General features: G+C 55.3%; 2 protein-coding genes and 1 long non-coding RNA gene across 6 annotated transcripts in view; 2 read left to right on the top strand and 1 right to left on the bottom strand.

Annotated features, from left to right (window-relative positions):
* Positions 1-5,813: 5,813 nt before the first annotated feature.
* Positions 5,814-9,641, top strand: ADI1 (acireductone dioxygenase 1). Of its 2 annotated transcripts, none has more exons than XM_074331642.1 (4): positions 5,814-6,115; positions 8,168-8,287; positions 9,002-9,181; positions 9,336-9,641. In XM_074331642.1, the coding sequence occupies exons 1-4, from the start codon at positions 6,020-6,022 to the stop codon at positions 9,453-9,455; spliced, it is 516 nt and encodes a 171-aa protein (XP_074187743.1). In that variant the 5' UTR covers positions 5,814-6,019; the 3' UTR covers positions 9,456-9,641. The 2 variants fall into 2 exon arrangements, with proteins under 2 accessions (XP_074187743.1, XP_019607555.2); XM_019751996.2 differs by lacking the exon at positions 5,814-6,115 and adding an exon at positions 7,650-7,880.
* Positions 9,642-13,095: 3,454 nt separating this feature from the next.
* LOC141571492 (uncharacterized) lies at positions 13,096-16,404 on the top strand. Its single transcript, XR_012496226.1, has 2 exons — positions 13,096-14,737; positions 16,123-16,404. It is a non-coding gene; the product is annotated as an uncharacterized LOC141571492 (long non-coding RNA).
* Positions 16,263-24,661, bottom strand: part of TRAPPC12 (trafficking protein particle complex subunit 12) — a 50,447-nt gene continuing 42,048 nt past the window's right edge. For all 3 annotated transcript variants that reach the window (XM_074331635.1, XM_074331636.1, XM_074331637.1), the window contains 4 exons: positions 20,834-20,932; positions 18,309-18,409; positions 17,583-17,670; positions 16,263-17,401 (listed from right to left, as the gene is read on the bottom strand). In XM_074331635.1, coding sequence (XP_074187736.1) covers positions 17,159-17,401; positions 17,583-17,670; positions 18,309-18,409; positions 20,834-20,932 — 531 coding nt within the window. In that variant the 3' untranslated portion in view covers positions 16,263-17,158. The remainder of the gene's footprint in view (positions 17,402-17,582; positions 17,671-18,308; positions 18,410-20,833; positions 20,933-24,661) is intronic.

Genomic DNA, 24,661 nt, shown 5'->3' with positions numbered 1-24,661 from the left:
AAATCAAGCTGAACTGACTGTAGCTCTTCAACTAAAAACGTGCAGAAGAAGCCACCTCCAGACCGGGAGGAGGGGCAGAGACGCCGAACGGGCTGGTCCCACACCCACGTGTGACCATTAAAAATCAAGAAGGATATCTTGGCTGTGGAGGTCCCCTCACACCCCCAGGGGAGCAAGAGGTCCCAGCCCCACCCCAGCCCAGGGTTCCAGTGCCAGGGAGGGAGGTCCCCATCACTTCTGGCTGTGAAAACCCGCAGAGACTGCGACTAACACGAGGGCAGCTGGGGCCCCAGATGCTCCTCCTAACAGGCCGCGCACGGACTCACCTGCTAACAGACTCACTCGCTCTGGGCTCCAGCGCTGGGGCAGCAGCTGAAAAGGCAGCAGGTACATACGGGGAGGAACTGAGTTGTCTGGCTTGGGACCAGGGCTGGAGAGGCAGCTTTCGCCTGGACAGGGGAGCTGGCAGAAGCCATTGTTTCTTTGCTGAGCCCTCCCCCTTCCCTGCCTGTGGACACAGGCGGCTGCCATATCTGAGTCTCCGCCCTACGCTCCTCACGCCCTGGCCATTCAAGACCCCGCCCCGCCCAACTTTCGGGCACACCCAAGCCACTTACAGTGGCTTTTTCGTGCAGACAGCCTGCCTTGGTTCAAGCTTCAGACTTTCCTAGGGTCTCTCAAAGGTGCACAGAACCCAGACAAGCAGCGCTGGCTTGAGCATGTCCTGTATCTCTGGCTGAGCAGCCATAAGCTCGGTACTAGTGGCAGCCAGCCTTGGTCTGTGGTTTGGCCTCACAAGGTGCTTCCAAGCACAGGCCGGATGGCAGCCATCTGCAGATTTCTTTGTGGCTTCTGCCTGATGGCCATGGGTTACGGGCTGTGGCTGAACTTGACCTATAGTGGATCCCCTCCAAGATGGTCTTGGGGCTGGTGCCCCCAGTGGCCAGCTTCAAATCATCACCCAGCCACCTCCAAGTATGGCACACCCGTGGGGTAGACTGTGCAGGCACCAGAGCCCTGCTGAGGCAGATCCTGCTCCGTAGGATCAGCCCCTGCACAACAACTCTTTCACTGTAGTCAAGGCCAGTCCTCACAACCCATGAGCCCAAGGGTCAGTCCCTCATGTTGATGTGCAGTTATCAACCAAGGCTCAACTACAAGAGGAGGGCACACACAACCCACACAAGGGACACACCTGGAGCACGTGGCTCAAGTGACCAGAATGACTGTGCCACTGAGCCCCACAGCACACCTAATGCATGAGGCCACTCTACTAAGACCAGAAGACATAGCAGCCCTGCCTAATACACAGAAACAAACACAGGGAGGCAGCCAAAATGGGGAGACAAATAAACATGTCCCAAATAAAAGAACAAAACTCCAGAAAAAGAACTAAGTGAAACCAAGATAAGCAATCTATCAGACACAGAGTTCCAAACACTGGTTATAAGATGCTCACTGATCTCAGGGGGAACTTCAACACAGAGATAGGAGGCATCAAAATGGAGATGGAAACCATGAAAAAGAACCAGTCAGAAATAAAGCATACAATAATGGAAATGAAGAATATTTTACAGGGAATCAACAGTAGATTAGATGAAGCAGAGGATCAAACCAACGATGCAGAAGATAAGGTAGCAGAAAACACCCAACCAGAACAGCAAAAAGAAAAAAGAATCCAAAAAATTGAGGGGCCTCCAGGACAACATCAAGCATAAATCAAGCATATCAACATTCGCATCATAGGGGTACCAGAAGGAGAAGAGAAAAAGCAAGGAATTGGAAACCTATTTGAAGAAATATGACAGAAAACTTCCCTAACCTGGTGAAGGAAATGGACATACAAGCCCAGGAAGCACAGCGAGTCCCAAACAAGATAAACCCAAAGAGACCAACACCAAGACACATCATAGTGAAAATGCCAAAGGTTAAAGACAAAGAGAGAATCTTAAAAGCAGCAAGAGAAAAGCAGTTAGTTACCTACAAGGGAGCTCCCATAAGACTGGCAGCTGATTTCTCAACAGAAACTTTGCAGGCAAGAAGGGAGGGACAGGAAATATTCCACGTAATGAAAAGCAAGGACCTACAACCAAGATTAATTTACCCAGCAAGGCTGTCAGTTATAATTGAAGGACAGATAAGGAGCTTCCCAGACAAGGAAAAGGTGAAGGAGTCATCACCACCAAACCAGTATTACGAGGACTCTTAGAGGGACTTCTTTAAGGTGGGAGGGGAGTTAAGGATGTGTGAAAGGGGAAGGGGTCTAGAAGTACAAATTGGTTGTTACACAGTAGTCATGGGGATGTAGCATAAGGAATATAGTCAATACTATTGTAATAACTAGGTATGGTGCCAGATGGGTACTAGATCGTTCAGGGTCATAGAAGGGAATGGGGTTGGGGGCAGGTGAAAAAGGTGAAGGCACTAAGAAATACAAATTGGTAGTTAATACAGTAAGGGGAATATAATCAATGATGTTGTAAAGATCATGTAAGGTGCCAGATGGGCACTGGGATTATCACGGGGATCACTTCATAGACTGTAGATGCCTGACCAATGTGCTATACACCTGAAGCTGAAGTAGAATAATATTGAATGTCAACTATAAACTAAATATATAGATACATATAGTCACGGGAGTACAGCATAGGAAAGATAATCAATGGTATTATAACAGCGATATATGATGTCAGAGGGGTAGTAGCTCGGGGCGTGGGTTAGCACTTATGAGGGGTTTTAAATGTCTAACTATTATGTTGCTTTGTACACCTGAAACTAAAATAAATAAAACAAACAAACAAACAAAAAAAACACCTAAACAGGTTCTTCCCCAGTCGCCTACATTAGGGTAATAAATTCTGGTCACGAAACATAGTTTTGAGCTGCCATTAGCTATTCTTCTGGAAGAAGTTCAAAAGACTCCCCTTCGAAGGAGGAACCCCAAGGGCCAGCAGGGGTCCTATGAGGATGGTGAGTGCTGTCCCATCTGCCTGCCTGCAGGGCCAGAGCTGGCAGCCAGCACTGGGTCCTAGACAATCCTTCAGGGCACCCAATCGCCTTGCTCTTCCAAAGTACTTTCTTTACGACATAAAACAGCGCCCTCCCCCACCCCCCAAAGTGAAAAAAAAAAAAAAAAGCAGTTTAAGATGGAGGCCCACCCCGCTGCACTCTCCCTCCACATGGCTCTGGAGCAGTTCTTGGGCACTTGGGGCTGGGCGGGGCTTCCTGAGCGCTGATCCCAGCCTGGCAACGAGCTACTTGACTTGGCACGAGTTACTTGAGCTTTGCCTCAGGTGTCTGGTCTTTAAAACGTGGCTAAGTGGTGCCTGCCTCCTAGGGTACTTGTGGGGGTGGAGGAGGCACTACAGGTAGCGCCTTTACATCGTGTTTCCCTGAAAATAAGACCTAACCAGACAATCAGCTCTAATGCGTCTTTTGGAGCAAAAATTAATACAAGACCCGGGATTTATTATATCATATTATTATTATAAAGACCCAGTCTTATAGTAAAATAAGACTGGGTCTTCTATTAATTTTGCTCCAAAAGACACATTAGAGCTGATGGTCCGACTGGGTCTTATTTTCGGGGAAACACTGCAGTATCATCCAGCAATGCTGCTGTTGCTGCTGTTGGGTGCCACAGGATACTCCATCTAGGATGGGGGAAGGTGCAGCAGTGCTGGGAAGACTTTCATCACATCCCTTCCATTTCCATTCAGCGGACTTTTGTTTGTCTCTGATGCGATGTGCCAGGCACCGGGCATTGCAAGACGAGTAAGACACACGACGCAGCGCTGCAAGGCCTCGCTCGCAACACACTGAGCAAATACCACAAGTACGGGCCTGGCGGTCCCAGGGTGGAGGCTGACCTCGCCAAATACATCATTGCAACAAGCACCTGAGTGTTTAACACAGCGACCTCCACTGCGTAGGGAGGGGTCGGAGAGGACCTCTCCAGGCAGGAGTACTGGAGCTGACGGTGGAAGTCAGCAGGCAGTGCTGGAGGAAGGAAACGCACTATAGGTGCAAACACTGCCCGGGGAAGTCGGGCAAGGAGCAGCGTGGGATTCAGTCTGAGACGTCAGAGTGTGGAAGGCAGGGAGGGAGGCGGCTGGAGATGGTCAGGGGCCCGGAGGCAGCACAGTGAGAAGAGGGGTTACAGCAGACAAGTGGCAGGGCCTGGTCTGTGTTTCTGAAAGGTCTCCTTGTCTGCTCCGCATAGAATGGATTGCAGCGTGAAGAGGATGCAGGGGGTCCATTTCACTGGTCAGTCCCTCAGGCAACAAAGTGGCAGGTAGAGCTGGAGAGAAGCCAGTGGCTTTGTGGTGTTTGGAAGGTCAACGTGACACAACCCGCTGAGAGACTGCCCTGGGTGTTCAGGGTGAGGGAAACAGGAAAACCCTCGGCCTTTTGGATTAAGGCACTGGGTGGTGGGTGCTGCTGCTGCGTCTGAAAGGCTAGAGAGAAACATGTTTAGATGTGCGGGAAGTCCGTTTGGCTGTGTGAGAAGTGAGATGCTTAGTCGCCATGTATGTGGCAATGCCAGGTGAGATGCTCGAGTCAGGGTCTGGGAGCGGTCCAGGCTGGAGGCATATCAGCATATCATGGATGTAAGGTCACCTAGCGTGTGGACAGCACAAGGACAGAGCCCTGGGACACTCCACAATATCGGCACACCAAGAGGGGTCAGAAGAGGAACTGGGTGGGAGTACCCAGTGAGCTGAAGGAAAATGAGAAGAAAATGTTTCCAGAAGGGACTAACTGTGGTGAATGTGCTGGTAAGAACCCAAGGGCGTGACTGCACCTCTGGTTATGTTGGAGTGCTTCAAGGGAGTGGTGAGGACAGGGAAGGAGGCAGTGTGCAGTGAGAGGCGCAGCAGAGAGACGGCACAGCTGTCTAAGGTGGAACACGGGAGCGTGAGCACTGAACTGGAGGGGGGCTCCCTGCCGAGGACATGGGCAGTGTTTGCGGTCCCTGGAACAAGAGGGCAGAAGCGAAATGAATGCGCTTCCTGTGCAATAGTTCTGAAAGTTCTGGAGTCGACTGCATGCTTCAGAAATGTGCCATCTTAGAGGAGTCTGGTTCAAACCCTATAGGTTACTCGATTCCTTGTTAAGGAGACTGGGGTGAATGGCTGAGATAAGCTGATCTTTTTGGGTTGATTGCTTTGAAAAGATAAGCCTAGGCTGATTGAGTAGCTGGATTTTTCTTAGCTAAATTGATAAATTCAGCGATTGGGAAGGGGAATTTTGTGTTAATTGTATTATTTTTTGTTTTTATTCTAGGAGACATTATTTAAAATTACAGGGGTAGTATTTGCAGACTGCGGCTGTTGCAAAATCGGAGGCATGGCTGGGGAGTGCGACATGCCACCCTGAGTAACACCCAGGGTCCTCTGTGGTGACTTGATCTGACCTCAAGCCACAGCTGTGCCCCATATCGGCTGCATGGGTTCACAAAATCACTTTTACTTTTTTTGCGTTTCCTTCCTGTTTGCTGCAACCATCAACTGTCTGATCTCAGTATAAACTGCTCATTTCACAGATCGTTCTGGGTGTCCAAGGAGACCGTGGCACCGGCCACCATGAGGCATGTGCGCGGTGCCCTAGGCCGGCGCACGTTACGGGCCCCGCGGGCACGAGGAACAGTGGGCGTCAGGCACCCCCGTGCCCTGTTCAGCTGAGCAGCCCCCCTCGGCTTGGGGAAGACGGGACGCCCCGTTCACCTAGGACACGGCCGACAGGCTCCAAATTCCCTCTCTGCCTCGTCGTCCACGAGCTGAACTGCACCCCTACCGGTCAGCAGGCAGGAGCCGACCGCCGGGCTTTGGCTCAGCGTCTCCGTCCCCAAGTGCGGCAGTGACCGCGGCCCCCGGGGGCAGAGCTGGGACCGCCCGCGCGGGCTGGGCCGCCAGGGACGCGGCTCGGGGGCCTCCAGGCCCCTCCCCGCCGCAGCGCCGCGCCCTGGCCTCCCGCCCGCGCTACGTGCCGGGGCTGACGGCCGGGGAGGAGCTGCGCCATGGTGCAGGCCTGGCACCTGGACGAGGCCGCCGGCGACCCCCGCCGCCCGGTCGGCCTGGAGCAGCTGCGCCGGCTCGGGGTCCTGTACTGGAAGGTGCCCGCGCGCGGGGCGGCGGGGGCTCGCGGGGCGGGGGGCTGAGGGCGCCCCAGCTCCGCGCACACCCCGAGCCCGGGCGCGAGGGACCCGCCGCCAGGACAGGGCCGGGCGCGCTGCGCAGGCTCCGCAGTGGGGGGGGGGGGAGCGCGGTCTGCGCGGGGGGGGGCGCGGGGAGCGCGGTCTGCGCGGGGGAGCGGGGTCTGCGCGGGGGGCGCGGTCTGCGCGGGGGAGCGCGGGGGCGCGGTCTGCGCGGGGGGGCGCGGGGGCGCGGTCTGCGCGGGGGAGCGGGGTCTGCGCGGGGGGCAGGGTCTGCGCGGGGGAGCGCGGGGGCGCGGTCTGCGCGGGGGGGGGAGCGCGGTCTGCGCGGGGGAGCGCGGTCTGCGCGGGGGGGCAGGGTCTGCGCGGGGGGGGGGGGAGCGGGGTCTGCGCGGGGGGCGCAGCTGCCTGGCCCCGCGGCAGCCGTGAGATGCGGGTCAGCTTGCAAGTGTGTGCGGAGGACGGGAGACTTACTGTGAAAGGCGTCCTTTGTCTCCCCTGGGGTCAAGCTCGTTTCTTCTACCTTGTAGTTGTGCTCAAAGGGCCATCAGAATTACGTTTCTTCTGCTCTTAGCGTCCTGTGTGTTTTATACGCCTTTTTACTGAGAACCGTTCTCCCCCCCCATCCTTCCCCCCCCCCCCCCGCCCCCACTCCACTGAAAGCCGTTGTCTCTCAGTCTAGTTGTGTAGGACGCAGCTCCCTGGCCACATGCTGGTATTATGAGTCTTGTGCTCCCCCGGCTGAGGCTGTCGGTGGCCAGTCGTGGGTCTGCCGCTCGCCAGCCGCTCAGGCTGGTCACCGGCCACTTAGGGCAGCTCACAGCAGCACAGCTCCAGGGAGAGCCGTTGTTCACAATCTTAGCTGTAGAGGGTGCAGCTCAGTGGCCCATGTGGGAATCGAACCAGTGACCTTGGCGTTAGGAGCTCGGAGTTCCAACCACCTGAGCCACTGGGCCGGCCCTGATAACCGTTCTTGATCAGTGGGAACAGATGGAGCATTTTTGCACATCTCTTAGCGACACAGTAGAGGGATAGCTCTCTCACACGCATTTGAAGTTAGATTGTTTTACTGTGGGGCAGCAGTGTGCATATCATGGGCTTGCTTTGCTAATTTGGGGGGTCGTCTTTGTAGAAACGGCTGTATTGATGACTAGTGTGAGATATTCTGGAGTTTGTTCAGTACTTGTGATAAAATGTGCATTCTTAAAATATGCAATTTAAGGCCAAGTGTGTGGAGTTCACTGCCAGTGGTGCTAAGTGGGAGTTCAGACTAACTCTGCCTGGGGCCCCAGGAGAGGACTGTATGAAGAAGATGGCATTAAAACTGGACGGTGAACTGACAGGATGTGATAAATGAACAGAGTGAGAGGGCGTTCTAGGTGTAGGAAGCTGTCAGGAGCAAGGTGGGGGCGGTAAAGCACAAGAAGAATAGTACATATTCCTATTAGGTTCAGAATGTAGGTTTTTTGTTTTTGTTTTGTTTTGTTTTAATGGGCAATAGAGACAGAAGAGTAGAACAGACACCTGGGGACAGATGACAGAAGGCCCCTGTTCCAGCCTAATGCACTTGGGTTTTCTCTGTAGGCTGTGAGGGTGTCAGATGTTTTGGTGCAGGGAAAAAACCCGACCAGAGATGCCACAGAGAGGTCAGTTAGACTGCGGAGTGCATGGCTGGCAGAAGAGCAGGACTCGGGCGGGAGCTGTGTCCTGGGACCGGCTTAAGGAGGTGACGGCTCCACCAAAGCTTGTGTCAGTGGGACCACAGATGTGAAGAACCCCCAGGAAGGACGGCTGGGAAGCAGCAGGCAGGGATGACACGACTGCAGTACTTTTAGCTGCTTGGGAGACTGGGACAGCCGTTGAAAGGAGGAAAGGACTAGAAGGAATCTTAGTTCAGGACTGACAAAGGCCCGGATGATAAAGCTGGAGGATAAGCGTATTGGAGGTCCAGCGAGAGAATGTGTCTGTCTCCTTGCGTTAATGTGACCTCCTTTTTGTCATTTAAACTCTTAGCTGGATGCTGACAAATATGAGAATGATCCAGAATTAGAAAAGATCCGGAAAGAGAGGAACTACTCCTGGATGGACATAATAACCATATGCAAAGATAAACTGCCAAATTATGAAGAAAAGGTAAGGAGCACTAAGTTATTTGAAAAGGGGATCATTATATTTACTACCAGTGAACAGACTTTCTTCTTTAATGTCTTCATTTGGGTTTATATCAGAATAATGCTTTTTTGAATACTTTTATTATAAAATGTTAAGGGGATGAAGACCTTCTAAAAGATACAAAAGTAGATTTCATTTATTGAGACGGTGAATGTCTTCCTCAGATTTTCACATGGCCTCTGACCTTCCATTGTGATCAGCGTGACTGCCGTGTGGTATGATCACGTGATTGTGTGCGTGTGATTAGCATGATTGCTGTGTGTGGTTTGATCAGTGTGACTGCCGTGTGCAGTGGGTTATGAGCAGGAGCCAGGATATCTGTGGGGGTCTTGGGTCTACACAGCCAAGCTGTGTGATGTTGGGTCACTTCCCTCATCTGTCAGATGGGGACAACAAATGGCACCCAGGTGAGTTATTACATATGAACTATCAAGAACGTTGTCTAGCACATGGTGCCAAGTAAGCGTTAATTCTTTTTTACTGCTAGTTCACTGATATGTTTCATACACTATTCTAGCTCCCGCCCGCTTGCACTTATTATAATAGTCCTTATTATTGTGGAGAGAATTTCCACTCACCTCGGTTCTGGTCTTTGAAGGCTCGGTCAGTGGTTGGGTCCGTGTCAGTTTGCACACTTGGTCTCCGGCAGACTCACACGCTCCCCTCCTGCTCTAGATTAAAATGTTTTACGAGGAGCATTTGCACTTGGACGAGGAGATCCGCTACATCTTGGACGGCAGCGGGTACTTCGATGTGAGAGATGAGGAGGACAGATGGATCCGGATTTCCATGGAGAAGGGGGACATGATCACTCTTCCTGCGGGCATCTACCACCGCTTCACGCTGGACGAACAGGTGGGTCAGTGTGTGATGGTCACATCTGCTCTGTGCACAGGTATCGGGGGATGACATGGGACGAAAGAGTTAAGACACGAGAATTAAAAACAGCTAGCAAGTGACCTTGGTAGCTGGCCTGACGCAATGGCGGGTGTGCTTGTGTGTCTTCTAGAACTATGTGAAGGCCATGCGGCTGTTTGTGGGAGAGCCGGTGTGGACGGCGTACAACCGGCCAGCTGACCACTTCGAGGCTCGAGGGCAGTACTTGGCATTTTTGGCACAGACAGCATAGCAGTGCTGCCTGGGACCCACCCCCCCCTTCACCCTTTCATGGTCCTAAGCACGACAGCAGAAAATCTGTCATGTTCTCCTTGCTTTTATATTGTAGACTTTAGGCTGGGTGAGCTTTCCTCTGCGAGATTATTTGATCAGAATATGTTTTAATGAAAGGAGCTATAAAACTGATTTTTGCATGGAAGTAACTGTGGAAATGTGGACGCATTCCTTTTCTCTAACTCAAAGTCAGTATTTTGTAGCTCTGTGTTAACACACGCATCCCCCCAGAACCGGGTGACTTTCACCTTCCCAGGTGTAACTGAGCAGCCATCCCATCGGACCTGATTTCGCAGCTTTAAGTAGATTTCCTGTGAGCAGGTATAAGAGTGGAGGACAGGGCTGGCTGGGTGCCACACTGTCCTCCCAAAACATGGCGGAGTGCGGGGGGAGGGGGGAGCTCACATGAGGGGGACACTCGCAGTTGCTTATCCCCTTTGTTACTCGACATAAAATAGCTGCCTTAATTTTATGCTCATGGCTTGGAGTTGCCTTATATTCAGGTATATGTGGCTCACTGAAATCACCCTGTTTACATTCTTTGTGTGATTGTGTATGTGTGTAATTAATTTATATTTTATCTGTGTTAATCTTTCTTCAATGTGAGATTTCTAGGTTAAACTCCCTACTATATATATTTTGTTACAATGAAGCTTTTGAATCCCCCCCCCGCCCCGTTCTTCCGCCTCCCCCACCTCACTCCAGTTCAAGCCGTTGTTTCTCAGTCTAGTTGTGTAGGACACAGCTCCCTGTCCCATGCTGGTGTTGTGGGCCTTGAGCTCCCCCTGAATGAGGCAGTCGGTCTCGTCATCGGTCAGCTGCTCACAGCTGCTCACAGCAGCTCACAGCAGCTCACACCAACCTCTGACTGCTCATGGCAGCCCAGCTCCAGGGAGAGCCGTTGTTCACAAACTTAGCTGAATAGGGCGCAGCTCACTGGCCCATGTGGGAATTGAACCGGTGGCCTTTGGCGTTAGGAACACCGCGCTCCAACCGCCTGAGCCACCGGGCCGGCCCAAGCTTTTGAATCTTAACAAGAAAACGGTGCATCATTTTCTCACTCAGTAATTTTGAGATGCAGTGATGCCTAATTTGTCATAATCATAGAAAAGCCCCAAATCAATGTCATGCTTTAAGGGCAGGTTGTTTTTAAGGGTTTCTTAAAACTGGTCTAAAAACTTCGTGTTAAAATTTCTTTCCAGCCTGCACATGGCTCTTGGGGAAGTGCATACATTGCAGAGGAAGCTCAAGCCTTGGGCATCTTGGTAGACTTTGGATTTGAGTCCAAATGTGTGTGGGGGCAGAAGACTCAGTGTGCTCCCCACAGCCCCACATCCAGTGAAAGGACAAAGATTTTCTGCGTTAAGTGCAGTGCTTTCAGATATATTGACCAATACTTTGAAAATCTTCTGCTCAAAGATGGAGCCCGGTTGTCCCCCTGAGTGTGGGCTGGATTTGGTGACTTGTTTCTACTGGCTAAGATGTGGCAGAGGTGACCGTGTGACAGCTGTGGTTTCCTGCTTGCTCTCTGGGGCCACTTGAGGGAGGCCAGCCGCTATGTCAGGACACCAGCCGCCCCTGCCTTGTCCGGTGTGGAAAGCGGCCCCTCCGACAGTGGCCCCTTCAGCTGATGTGGCCCCAGTGGACACGTGACTATGCCCCAGGGCCCCAGCCAAGCACTCCCAGATTCCTGACTCAGAAATTGTAGGCGACGATCCACTTAGTGCCTGCAAACATTGTCCTCGGTCACTAGGTTTTGGGGCAATTCTGTTGTACAGCATTGACAGTGGGTAAGTTAAGAGAAATCCTTAAGTGTGCCCCTCCACCCAGAAAGCTGCGACCCAGGGATCAGCTGTGAGAAACAGAAGCAAATGGAGTCTGGCCTGTGAGGACACAAGCCAGGAGCAGCTGCTTGTCCGTGGGGGCAGCGGATGTCTGCACGGGAAGCAGGTACAGGCAGTGGTAGCAGGAAAGGGGGCGTCTTGCTGCCCCCAGGCTGCTCAGGACACACTGTCCTGTGGCACCGGGCTCGTGTGCAGCAAGCTTGAGTGGGTGAGGAGGAGGGGAAGAGGGTCCTTCTCTGTCCCAGTGTGCACACAGGCTGGTGACCACCGTGAAGGGTCCCTGCATCCAGCAGGCTTCGCCCTCCAGCTGGTCTCGTCCTATCCCAGCCCCACAGATGCAGGGATTCTGTGGTTTCTTCTGTTGTCTCAGTCGGGTCTCTTCGCTGCCAGTGACAGAAACTCAGTATGAAGAAAGCTCACGTGACAGGCCGGGAGCGCATGTGGGTGAGGGGCAAGAGTGTCACCTTGCTCATCTCCTCTGCAAGTTGTATTTATTCTGTTGCAAATTGGATGCCTCCTCCCAGCACGGGTACTGGACTGTGTGAACCCTGACTCCTCACCTCACGACCTGGGAGGGTTCTGTGACTCCACCTGTGCCGGGAGCTCCGGTGAGGGGAACGGGGCCAGAGAGCAGTCATGGCTGCGAGGGGCCACCCGTGGGCCGCGGGGTGGCTGTGGTGCCCTCCACAGCTGCCCTATGTGCCCCCAAGTCCTGCCGGCTGGCGGTGGGGACAGCTATGGAATTCCACCGGCGTGATTTCTGGATTGGAGGGGCAGGGAGGCCCTGAGCGTCATCCCCAGGGAGGGACACTGCCTGTCCTCATCGCTTTGTCAGAGGGGCCGTCTGTCACGTCCAGCCCGTCCGGGGAGGCGTGGGGCAGCCTGTCTCAGGGACAGGGCCGCCTTCACGGTGTCTGTGGGGTGAGGCTCCTGCACTTGGTGGGAAGGGCCAGCTCAGGATGCCAGCCCGATTAGCTGTGGCAGCGTGGCTGGTGGCTTTGACTGGCAGAGGGGCCAGCTGCTCCTGGTACCCAGTGCTGTCTGTGCCCCCTCAGGGGCAGTCCTGACTGGCCAGCTCCCATGTCCCAGTCAGCATAGGCAGCTGACCTGCCTGCTCAGTTCTGGAGGCAGAAGTCTGAGGGCAGGGGGCCGGCGTGGGTGCGTTCGGGTGAGGACGGTCTTCTCGGTGTGTGGACAGCGCTGTCCCTCTCTGTCCTCACGGTGCAGAGGGACAGTGAGCAGCATGTCCTCGTCTCACCTCATCACCCCAAAGCCCCACCTCTTAACTCCAGCCCCCTGGGCCTGGCTGCAGCGTGTGACTCTGGGGCGACACGTCCAATCCCCAGCACGCTGAGCGCCCCTTTGGAAAACCGAAAGGTGAGCTCTTGGTGCTGGTAGCACCGCCGGCCTCCCCAGGCCACCCCACGCCTCCGACAGCCCAGAGCAGCCCTCGGTGACCAGGGGCTTCCTTCGGTGGCTGCTGGGGGCGGGGAGGCCTCCTGCTCTTAATGGGACACCGGAGGGCGGGTGAAGCTCACTCTTACTCGACAGGTCGCACACCTACCTGTGCTCCGTCAGCCCTGATGGAGCCGACAGGCTGGAACAACTGTCCATTTGGAAAAATGAGGCCATGTGTGTGTGTACGCACGTGCACCCCAACGCTGGCCCAGGATGCTGGCAACTCCCCAGGTGTCCTTCCTACTCTGCCTGGCTGGGCCCTGAGGAGGGCGGCGCAGGAGCCTGGGTGAGGCTGGGATATGAAGGGAAATCTGGGGGCTGGATGGGGCGGGGGGACGGGGCCGCAGAGCCCAACCAACACCCTCCTCTGCGTTTCTGTGTTTCCTGCTTGTAGGAAGTTATGTTTTTGCAGCATTCTCCTACTTGATGTGGGGTCAGGGCACTGGAGCCACCCGGCAGGGGGACGCCGCCCAGGTCGCAGGGGCGGGGGCTGAGTGGGGACCTGGCGCTGGGGCCTCGGTCTCCCTTTTGGGATGAGTGTGCTTCATGAGGGCCGCCACCAGGAAGGGCCTCCTGTGCCCCCTCTCAGTTCATTTCAGTGTCTTTCATTTCCTGTGTTAAAAACACTTGGGTTTCTTTTGCACAAACTGTTCTGAAACCCAAGTCGGATCTCGTGTGGGTGATGTGGCCACCTGGCAAAGGATGAGCGATGACAGCAACACGAGTTGCCTTCGTTCCCACGTCCCTCCATGGGGGCATCCTCTAACGCTGGTGCTCTGATGGTCACCCTGCAGGACAAGGGGCGGGGGGCAGGGGGCGGGCACAGGATGACGGGCTCACTCTCAGGGCCGGGGCCTCAGGCCAGTGGCCACACATCTTGGCGTCAACGCTGGTGGCTCTGAGCTGCCTGGGGCCTCCCAGTGCCTCCCAGGAACCAGGAGAGCTGCCAGCAGCCTGTCCTCGGGACGCCTGCCCACTGTGGCCAGCCGGCTCCCGCGCCTTCAGCTCCGGTCCCGAGAGCTGAGGGCCCAGGAGGACGAGTATGTCTGAACGTCCCCGTCAAGTGTTAGGACACTCGACCTGGGGGGCACACACTCATCATCCTGGCACGGCTGTCTGGCTGGCCCTGAGGCCTCTGGCCCTGGCTGTGTCCTCACAAAGCCTCTCCTCTGTGCACGCACCACTGGTGTCGGTGGGGGGAACCCTTGGGTGGTCCCCCGTCACGGTGGATCAGGACCCACACTTCCGCTTTCAGTCTGTATCATCTCCTTACAGGCCCCTTTCCAATTACAGCCACACTGGGGATTAGGGCTTCAACCTGTGGATGGGAGGGTGGGGGGAGGGCACTGGGGAACAGCTTTCAGGCGCAGGAAGCAGCAGGTGTGCAGGCCAGGTGGCTGGATGGTGGGGAGAGGCAGTGCAGGAGCCGTCAGAGGGAATGGGGCCGGCCTCACGGGCTTGTGGTCTCCCCTCTAAAGCAGGAACCAGTGGACGGCTGGGACACGCGGCACCGTGTGTCTGCTCTGTGGGGACAAGCCAGTGAAGCCGTGACAACCTGCTATCATCCTCTAACAGGAAGAGAAGCAATTGTTTCACCAAGGCCCCAAGTTCAGGGTGGCAGACCCCACCTTCTCAGTGCCTTTGCTTTGGTGTCACACTGAAGAGGATGTGACATTCGTGCAGTATCTATCGGGGGCACTTGCTATGGCCAGGTCTCTCCCAGAAGATGGTCAGCAAACAGCCCCCGGGCTCAAGGTGGACGGCGGCCTATTTCTGAATGTCCTGCAGGCTCACAATGGTTTTCAGAGCCTTAAACAGCTGTGACAACAAAAACAAGCCAAAGAAGATGTGACCGAGATGGCACATGGCCGCAACGCCTGCAGTATTTACCATCTGGCCCATCACAGCAAACCCCTGCTGACAGCCCTCCTAGGACTCAGTGAGCAAAGTGGGGGCCGGGAGAGGGGAGGGGGAGGGAAGGAGGGCTGTGATCATGGGCTTGTTTCTCCAGTGTGTCCCGTAAGTCTGTGGGGAGAGGGGCCTTCAGAGCGTGGTGTGTCACCTCCTGCAAGGGCGACCCCGCAGGACTTCATGGAGGTGGCAGGCCCACGAAGACCTGCAGAATTCACACAAGCAGAGGGACCCGCCCAGGGCAAGCGTGGCTGCAGCTGCAGCTGTTCTTCTGCCCAGTGGCAAGGTGCTCTCTGCCTCGCTTAACGGCTCAATGCGTTTGTGAAGTTATAAACGCAGTTATAAAAGTAGTCACCTCGTATTTGAACAGCACTGTGTTCCCTAAAAACACACAACATGCTGAAGTAGCGTTTATGCAGCAGATGCCGAGGTTGGAGAAATCGGAGTCTGGTTGCTTTTCCTGTAACAATCAGGGTGAGAAACATGAGAAAGTGAGATGGCTCCTGAATGAGCAAGAGATACTTTATCATCCGCGATTGTAACAAACTGCCATTACGGAGACTGGACAGGATTGATGGCTTGGCTTCCTGGGGCGTCTGGACCCTCCAGTGCTGCCAGGAGCTCGTGTGGTTTGCTCTGGGCCCCGCCCAGGAGCGGTGTTTGTTCTGTTTTTATTCAAGAGGTGTTAGGGAGACTGGGACTCCCTGGAGATGTGGCCGTGAGTTGTATGCAGAGGACGCAGCTCTGGGAGACAGCAGCCCAGGCCTACCCGCTGGGGAGGGCGCCGTCTGAGCCACTCTCCGGCCTGCAAGAAATGTCCACACTTCTATTCTTTAGTTGAATTAAACCCATTTTTGGCCCTTTCCTTCTGACCTTGGCTATTCCTGGCCCCCCAACCTACACAGGATGAGACCAGAATCCAGGGCTCAGGGATGGCCTAGAGCACATTCGGTGGCGGAGGCCAGGACATCCTGGTGGCCCTGGCACACTGACTGACCATGTGGTGCTTATATGCTCCGGGGCCAGAAAACCGGGGAACCTGGTTCCCACCGTCCAGGCTCTTCACTGTCCCAGGCAGGACATCCTGGGTCCTGCATCCCCCCTGAACTGGGTGGTTCCTGGTCAGAGCAGGACCTGCAGCCCTGGCCCAGCAGAGGTCCTGCCAGCATCACCTGCGTGTGTGCCCGAAGCCAAGCGAGTGCCAGGGCCACCTCGGGGCCTAGGCCGCAGGGTCGGGTATTGGGGAGACAACGTCAGCATCGCGAGAGACGTCCTGCCGCACGTCTGGGGATGCAAACCCCAGTTCACTGGGGAACCTTGAGTCCTGTCTCCAGCTTGCCTGGCTCTGCCCTGGGAGCCCGTGTGAGATCACCTGCTTTTATGCACAACTGACGGGACTGTTCTCACCCACAGACCTGGAAACGCAGGTTCATGGGGACAGACACCTCTGCGGCCTCCGGCAAGGTTCAAGCTGGAGGCTGAGCCTCATCCGCCTGCCAAAGCCAGATCTGAAGGAAAACACTGGGGTGGCGAATTCAAATGACATCATCAGATTTTTGGGGCGACTGAAACACACAAGTTTTATTTTTCTCTCCTTGGAGAGGTTTTAGAACCTCCTTGGTATCCAACAGTCGTGGCCGTCTCATCCCTTTCCTCGATTTTAATGTGTAATAAATCTGTATTTCAGTAACTGTTGAGGCCGTCTGCCCGGTATGTGTTGGTGTTTTTCCTTTATTACAAACGCTCGCTTCACTTCTGCACTAGATGTTTATACCACAGCGTTTCGCCTGAGTTCTAACCTTGACGGCACTAGAAGAGTAGCGACCGAAAGGACCTGCCAGCCTTTCCCAGGGAAGGGAAGACATTCTCAGGGGTGTAGGTTGGGTAAGAGGAGGAACAAGTCCCAACGTCCAGCCGTGAAGGGTGGTGGCCACTGAAGGCGGCCGTCTGTGCCCTCGCCTGTGCTGTTGGACTGACTCCCTAAGCGCACGCTGTGCCCGTGATGTACGGAACACGGGAAGCGACGGGGCGCTCTGTCCCCATCACCGGCTTGTGCAGGGTGTTCACAGGCTGAAACGGAAGCAGACGAGTAAAGCAGCTGCACTCAGTCCTGGGATGTGTGGGGGGGAGGAGGTGGGGGGGCACTTAGTTTGGAGCCTGTCTCCATGTTTATAAAGGCCGCAGGCACTCAGACAGGCTGACGATGATTTACATTACAGAGCGTGTGGGGAGCTGACGGCTTTGCTCAGAGGACATGCTGCTCCCAGGAGTACACAGGAGGGGCAGTGCGTCTGGGGATCTCCTCCGTCGCGACCACCGTCCTCACGGCACCTGCGCCCCTGCAGCCACATGCACTGAGCCGCGGGGTCCAGCTGCCTGTTGAGCAGCGTGGCCCTGGCTCCAATCACAGGACTGTCACGGGGTCCCTGTGGCGGCCGCGGGGCAGGGCCTAGGCCAGCTTGAGGCACTGCGTGTTGAAGCTGTCGCCCTGCTTGCCGGCGACCGCCTCGAGCAGGGCCTGCTTCTTCTGCGCACTGCGTGAGGACTCCAGCTCGTACATGGTGGTCAGGTTGAAGAGCACGCTCTCGTGCAGGTGGTGCCCGGGGTCCTGCTGCACCATGGCCTCCAGCTGCCGCAGGGAGTCCTTGAGGCGGCCCAGGTACAGCAGACACACGGCTGCGTTGTTGTTCGCCTGGAGGGGAAGACACGCCGCGGGCACGGTGACCAGCTGCCCGCTCCCGGCCCGCGGCATGACTGCGGCTCTCTGGGCCCGGGGCTGCATGGGGCAGAAGCCCTGACAGCCACCCCACTGCCGCCAGGGCCCATGTGTCTGCGGCTGCAGCTGTGGGCTGTCATGTGCTGCAATAGCTTACCACTGCGTTTGTTGGTTCAATCCTTAAAATTTCTGTGAAGAACCTGTGGGCTTCTGCGAAGTTATTCTGGCCGAGGTGAAGGAAAGCTCTGGAATGTAAGCGACACATTAGCAGTTAGCAAACAGAGATGAGATGCTGGTGTGCCACCCAACGGGCAGGGCGGTTCCCCAAACCGCACAGACAGGGCAGGTGACATCTGCTCCAAGCACAGTGCCGAGCACTGTGGGGGCCACGCTCTCCAGATGGAGCAGGTGATACATTTGGGACAAAACCCCGTCATGCATTCTGGCAAGAAGTTCAAGTAGGTCTAACTTTTATTAACACAGACGTCATAACTGCATCTAAAATCCTTTCCTGCTACAAAATCTGGTCCCACCTCAGCTCCTTCCCGGTAAATACAGGCCCACAGACCCATCTAATAAAAGCCAACGCCAGACACAAAACAGGGGTAAGCATTTATGCAAACTTACGCTGGAAATGGGGCCACTGTACACGGTACTTGGAAAAGCAGGGGGGCGGGAATTTGAAAGTCAGTTTTTATGACTAGAAGAACAGGACTGCAACTCAAGGAACCCCCAGCTCCTCAGGTCTACGGTTGTTTCGGAGCTGAGAGACCTGGGGCAGGCAGGGGGACGACGGCGGGTACTGGCCCTGGGGGCCTTTGCTGCTCAGCGACTTCACACTCTTCGGGGAAATCTGAGAAATATCCAATTTTAAAACACATACCTGTTCATTAAAACCATTATTTTCCCCTGCGGTCCATCCAATTTCTGGGTTACTTTCTCCACATCTTGAAAATACTTTTCAGCTGTTTTTATGTCTCCAATCTGCTTTGACAAAATGTAGTCAGTTCAGGGGACAGGCCCACATCCAACACACAGTTCCCTAATGTCACGTTAGGGCATGGGGACATGTGGTAAACATCGACTAATTATTACTTTTTGAAAAAACAAACAGAACAAGCAAGAGGCATTTAGGACACAGCGGGATTTCGACATGTCCACCTCGGAAACACTTGCTAGCGCACGTGCTGGACTAAAAGTCCACTTTTCAGTCTGTACCCTTTGAAAGGAGTTCTGCTGTAGTGGCAGAGCAGCAAGTAGAATAACGATAAAATGAACGACTAAAGAATGGAACATTTATGGTTTCGTATAATCGCAGGCCCCGTACCAGCTAAATGACAGAGACCATCAAAATTAAAATTTTCTAAGCCATATTTTGCCCAGTACAGAATTCTGAAAAGGAAAAGCACAGCCCACTTTTACCACACACACGAAGAAGCCCGTCAGTGCCCTGAGTTAGGGAGCCCAGACCAGCCGGGACTCCCAATGGCCAACGTGTCCCTGTGCCACCATTGTCCGAGAGGCACGTGGCATTTGGTAAGGGAGCCGGTCTCTGCCTCAAAAGCACAAGGACTGAAATCAATGACCGAAGGCTTATGAGGAACACGTGACAGCAAAAGAAGACTCCTGTTAGGACAAGCTTCCACAGAAGGGGACGGTGACACCAGTGCCTTTGTGTCCCAGGGCTGCTAGCGTAATGAAACACAAGTCTGAGTGCTGACTCTGTTACAGGAACAGCCAGGACCCTACATACCTGGTCCTCTGTCCACATCATAAATAATTCCCTTAGAATAAAATGAGCTGGTTTGTGCTACTTGCATTCTAGCGGAGGGACAGCTCACCGAGCAGCACCAGCTAACACCCTGCCACGGCCAGCAAATCCTGACCCGCAGCTTCTCCAGCTACTGCGGGGCGACATCGCGAGTGGGCCTCGCCTCCTGCTTGCCCCCAGGCAGAGACCCCACCTGCCCTCCGTTCACCAACACCCTTCCTCGGGAGCTGGACCCTGTCCCTCCGGAGCCAAGTACCAGCGAGCTGACTGCCCAGCAGCACAGATGTGTTCCCGAAGGTCAAGATTCCTCTCCAGCAGTGAGGCCACTGCAGCTAGCCCCTGGCACTGCCCCGAAGAAACCGGGCTTGGTGTTTGGTGACAGAAGTGACATTCTGGCTGTACTGAGTGCTGTGAGTAATAGATGGCCTTCAAGTCTCACGTCTTCCCCCAGAGTCCATGAGACTGGCAGCTGACTTCACCGGGCACGAGGGGGCAGTGTCAGACCCTTCCCAGTGGCTCCCCACACACATGAGGAGCAGGAAAAACAAACGAAACGCACAAACCACACCCCCGAGGAGAAAACAGTGGCATCTGTCCTGCGCGTCCCTTCCTGCGGCACATAGGAAGCCCCTCTGCGGCCTGTTACTCACTGACGAGACACGTCAAAAAGCAATTACAAGTCACGCAGAATATCTAGTAAAGTCAGCAAACAGGTAAAGAAACCCAAACTAGGCATTTGAAGAAGAGAGATAGCAAGTGCATGAACTAATCAAGAAAGAAGCACTATAAACAAACCGAATTATAAACGTAGGAGAAATACCTACAGGCAGAAAGGAAATTGAAGGAATTATGAAAGGACTGTCTTTCACTCAACTCGATGCAAATACATATGAAAATATGGACCAGACAGGTGACCTAGGACGCTGTGCCAACACTGATTCCGGAACCAGACAGAAACACTGCAGGCTCAGAACCCCGAAAGCAGGGCCAGTCGGTGAGTCAGGGAGACCTGCCCACAGACCCCAGGAGCTCAGCACGGAATTTCCTAGGTGACTCATTCAAGCCTTCAAGGAACAGACAATTCCAAAATAGCCAAAACTCTGCAGAGAACAAAGGAAATCTCCTGACTTATTTTTATGCAGACAGAGGCAGGTACCAAATGCCTGAGAAGAGTGTGTATGTGCACACACAAGCCCAGAGACGGGCCTCCCCTGAAATTACAAACGCAGGGACCTGGGGACACGGGCCTCCCTGGAACTTCGTCCTTTGGGGCAGCAATTTCTGCAGCAAACCTGAAAACGCTCAGTGCATCTGATCCCTCTTCCAGAAAGGGCCAGTGGGTGGGGCTGCGGGAGTAGCGGGGTGAACCCCCCCTCCCCCCCACAGCCCCCCAGAGGCACAGCTTCCGGAAGGCGAAGGAGGCCTCTGCACAGACGCAGCTGTGCCGGCACCGGACTGGACCGTGCGTTCCCGTCCGTCGGGCCTGGGCTCCTCGTGCTCCCGCCACACGAGCTAACATTCGGCTCCGTCAGCTGCTTCTCCTGGGGCGGGTCCGCCCATCTAGCCGCCCCACAACACAGATGGCTGGTGCCCGGTCCGGCCTCCCCACCCGGCTCACGTGCGTGGGCGGCGCCCACCTGCAGGAAGATGCGGCCGATGCCACTGAGCAGCTGCGGCTCCTGCTCGGGGTGACACTGGATGACGGAGCGGTAGGCACCCACAGCCAGCACGTAGTCCTGGGGAGACAAAGCGCCAGAGGTTTCAGAGGGAAGAGGTCGCTCGCCGCCTTCCGTGTAGGGAGTCAAGTGCCTGCAGAGCCACAGTGGACACAGGGACACGTGGGGTGGGCGGCAGGACACCCAGCGGGAGCCACATGGCCAGCCGGCACCGCGGGCCTGCCCTTCGCCCGTCTCGGGGACGTCACCGAGGCTGAGGGGCCTCTGGGCCTTTCTGCTTCCACCTCTAGTAGCGACCACACTTCTCCTGGCTGGTGTCGCCATCACGTTCCTTCCTGACAGTTGTTGGGTGAATCGGTGAATTCTGTCTTGTCTCCACCAGCCACTTAGCTAAACCACGCTTAAGAAAAGTTTCTCTTAAACATCTATGCTAGAAATGGAGTTAAAGTCTTTAAATATAAACAGACAAAGGGCCAGAAAACAACTTTGCTGAACGAGCGAGCATCAGGTTGTCAGCCAGACGGCCGCACCGGAACACTGCACATCATGCAGGAGGTCGCTCTGCAAATGACCTTCACAGGGGCATGGAAAACGCTGTGCAGGCCGCTGTGTGGCACCTGCAGCGGCCAAGTGCCCCGTCTCGGTTCTCCCGGCCCTCGTCGGGCACCCCGCCGTCTGCCCTCGGCCGGGTTGAATGGCGACAGCCTCCACAGGCACCAGGCTGACCTGGACGCCTCAGGGAGGAGGGAGCAGGGCAAGCCACCCCGGCGAGCCCTTGCTGCCCAGCACCCACATGCCCAGCTGTGCACTGGGCACGGCGCTGACTGTGTTCCTGAGCATGGCCCACGGGCAGCAATAAACACGGCACCAGCGGAGCTTCCCCCTAACTTATTCTCCGTAAAGCCCAAAGGTACCTTCATTTCTTTAGTCTACATTTCCAGTCTTATCCAAACTGGGACTGGAGTTACTACTCTGCTAATTGGGACGTTATAAAGAAAGACAGATGACAAGTAAAATTCCAGCCTAGCAGGAAATACAGACTCTTGTCTGGCACCTTCACGTGCAGCTCATTAAAATGAGCCTCATCCAAGGCGCACAGTGTGCGGGGAGCTGGCAGAACCTGCTTTGTTCTGCCTGTCACGGCGCGCACATGTGCGTGTGTGCACGCGTGTGTGCCATGCGTGTGTGAGCACGTGCCGAGGCCCGTCTCGTGGAGGGGCAGTGACTCTGCGTGGTGGCTGGCGGGGCTCCTGTGAGCACCCACCCCTTACTTCCAGCTCAGGGTGAACAACAGGCACTGGGGACGTTTGGGTTGGTTCTAGTGAACGTGCCCCACATCTTGGCCAGAGCGCCAGGGCGGGATGAGGGTGGTGACAGGGCCGTTCCCGGTGGGCAGGGCCATGGCAGCGTCCCTTCCAGGATGGCTTCCCGGGCAGCGTCACTGCCTTACTTTGTTCAGTTTGAGGCCAGGAGTCTATGGTTTGAAGATAACCGGATATGGAAAGGGCGGTTTTAAAAACCAAGCAGTGATCCCCGGTGGAGGGTTGTTTTACCTAAGCTGTTAAAACACGGCTCTCCCTGGGCCCCCTGTGGGGACCCAGTGAGAAAGCAGGTTCCAGGCAAGAGGTCAGCCAGGAGGGGGCAGGGCCGCGGGGTGGCCACATGGACCTTGGCCCAGGCGGGAGCGGGTCAGGCCTGTCACAGAGCCCGGCAAAGGGAAACCGAGGGCAGCGCGTTGAGAGCTTCTTACACAAAGACGGTGTATTTGCTGCAGGTGGAGGAAATCCAGCCCCTTTCAGGGAAAGTGACTGAGATGACTCTTTGGGGAGCTTCACTCCTCTGCACACGCTGCAGAGCTGGCTCTGGAATCGGGTGGGCATGGCTTGCTTACAGGAGAAACCCACTGCAGCTCAGTGTTCACCTTCTGTCAGCAGCCACACTTGTTTGGTGGCTGCAAACCAGCTTTCCAACCACCTGCGGCCAGAAAAGGCTCGCGTGCTGTGGTTTACTGCATGCGTGGCCCATTAGAGGCCGTAAGCAGACAGGACAGGCGCCGGGCAGAGTGGGGGTGTGGGCACTCGGGCCATGCAGGCGGGAAGCACACGAGGGTCTGCCAGTGTGGGCGCCTCAGGCCACTGAGAGCCGGAGGGAACCAGGCGGCACGTAAGCAGTGGGACTGGCGACACTGCCGGCTTTGCAAGACCAGGCTGGTGCCGACAGTGCACTGTGCACACACTTGGGGCAGACGCTACGACCACATTTCTCATCATTAAAGAGCTACATCAATAGCCCTTTCTCTGTAACAGAAATGTTATTAGAAATAATTAAATGGCTGGTTAAATAACCGCTCGTCAGCCCATATGCCCATGTGACTGACGGGACACCCGCCGATGCTGTAATGCGAAGCACACTCACCAGACGGCTCCAGAAAGCACACGCTGCAGTGGCCTGACTGCAACATTCTTCACTCCCCCTTTCACCTCATGAAAACGAAGGATTAATCTAAAATTTTAAATTAAACTGCATTCTCGTAAAAGTCTTTTTGAAACACAATCATATGCTCTGTACCGAGTCCCAACAATGCAGGTGGAAGACTTGTGCTTGGCACCCAGTGGGCTGATTACTATGACAGTGCAACAAAGAAAAGCATTTTTATCCCCTAATCTTCTATTAATGTGCCTTAAAAATGCACATTAAAAACCCACCAGTGGAACAGGTAACTCCCTCCGGGGGAGTCTGAGCCCCACGATTAATGAAACATCAGCCCTGCGAATTTACAATGTGGTTCCTCTGTGTGAGCCTGTGACTTTCAGCAGCTGACAGTGGCCCCGGGGCGGGAGGGCAGGCAGCGGGGTTTCAGAGCTGACTGTGATTTATCAGCAGTTGGGGAGAATGGCCTGTTTGGAGGGGCAGAGGGGACAGGATCCTGGCCTCGGGGAGCAGCCCGATCACGGTGCCGCCCTCCTGCCCACAGGTGCCGGGGACAGGCACAGGGCTAAGGTGCGAGAGCACGAGGGACACGATCGCCCGCGGGCAGCTGGCCGGGCTTGTCGGAAATGCTGCATGTGGGACGTGAAGGGAGAACAGCTCCAAGTGAAGCCAGAGCGAGGAGAGCTGCAAGAATGCCAGAGCCGGAGGGGCTGCAGGCACATGGGCTCTGAGCCTCGTTTCTGAGGTGGCTGGAGCTCCTCCAGGGATGTGAAAGGGTGCTTGCTGCACGGTCACTCTGACCCAATGTCATACTCTACAAGGGCGCATGGAAGGTGGGGGCCGCCGGACGGGAACTCCACGCACGCCCGGCACTGGCCCCTCTATGGCAGGTTCTGGCCACACCTCGTTTTGACCCAGTGGAGGAGCTGCTTTTGGTTCTGAGCTTGCAAGGGGGTTGCGAGGGGTCGGTGTAGGTGTCACACAGCTGCACGTCAGGGTTAAACGTGGAGCCCCACAAGCACATTTCTCCACATGGTAAATGGCTTGCTCAGTCTGCTGCAAATCCAGCTCTCACAAATGACCTTGGGGGCCCGTGGGAGGGGTTCCCATCTCCTCTCGTAACAGCCCAGAAGGTGTTCCCAGCTCTGCTTCTGTCAGTGGCTAATTGATTCCTGCAGCAGCTCCGGCCTGCAGCGCCTGTAGCTGGCAGCTCTGCCACCAACTCAGTGCAGGTCACCCCGCCGTGGGGCTGGAGGGGAGCTGGGCTGGGTGCTCAAAGGGAGAAGCTGAGAGAGACACTTCTGTGGAGCTGGGGAGGGCCAGCCTGAGGAAGAGAAGAGACTGGGAAAACAAGCACTA

This window comes from Rhinolophus sinicus, linkage group LG05 (genome assembly GCF_036562045.2).
Source record: "Rhinolophus sinicus isolate RSC01 linkage group LG05, ASM3656204v1, whole genome shotgun sequence".
Lineage (NCBI taxonomy): Eukaryota > Metazoa > Chordata > Mammalia > Chiroptera > Rhinolophidae > Rhinolophus > Rhinolophus sinicus.
The sequence above is the reverse complement of the archived record's forward strand: the minus strand, read 5'-3'. Positions and strand labels throughout refer to the sequence as shown.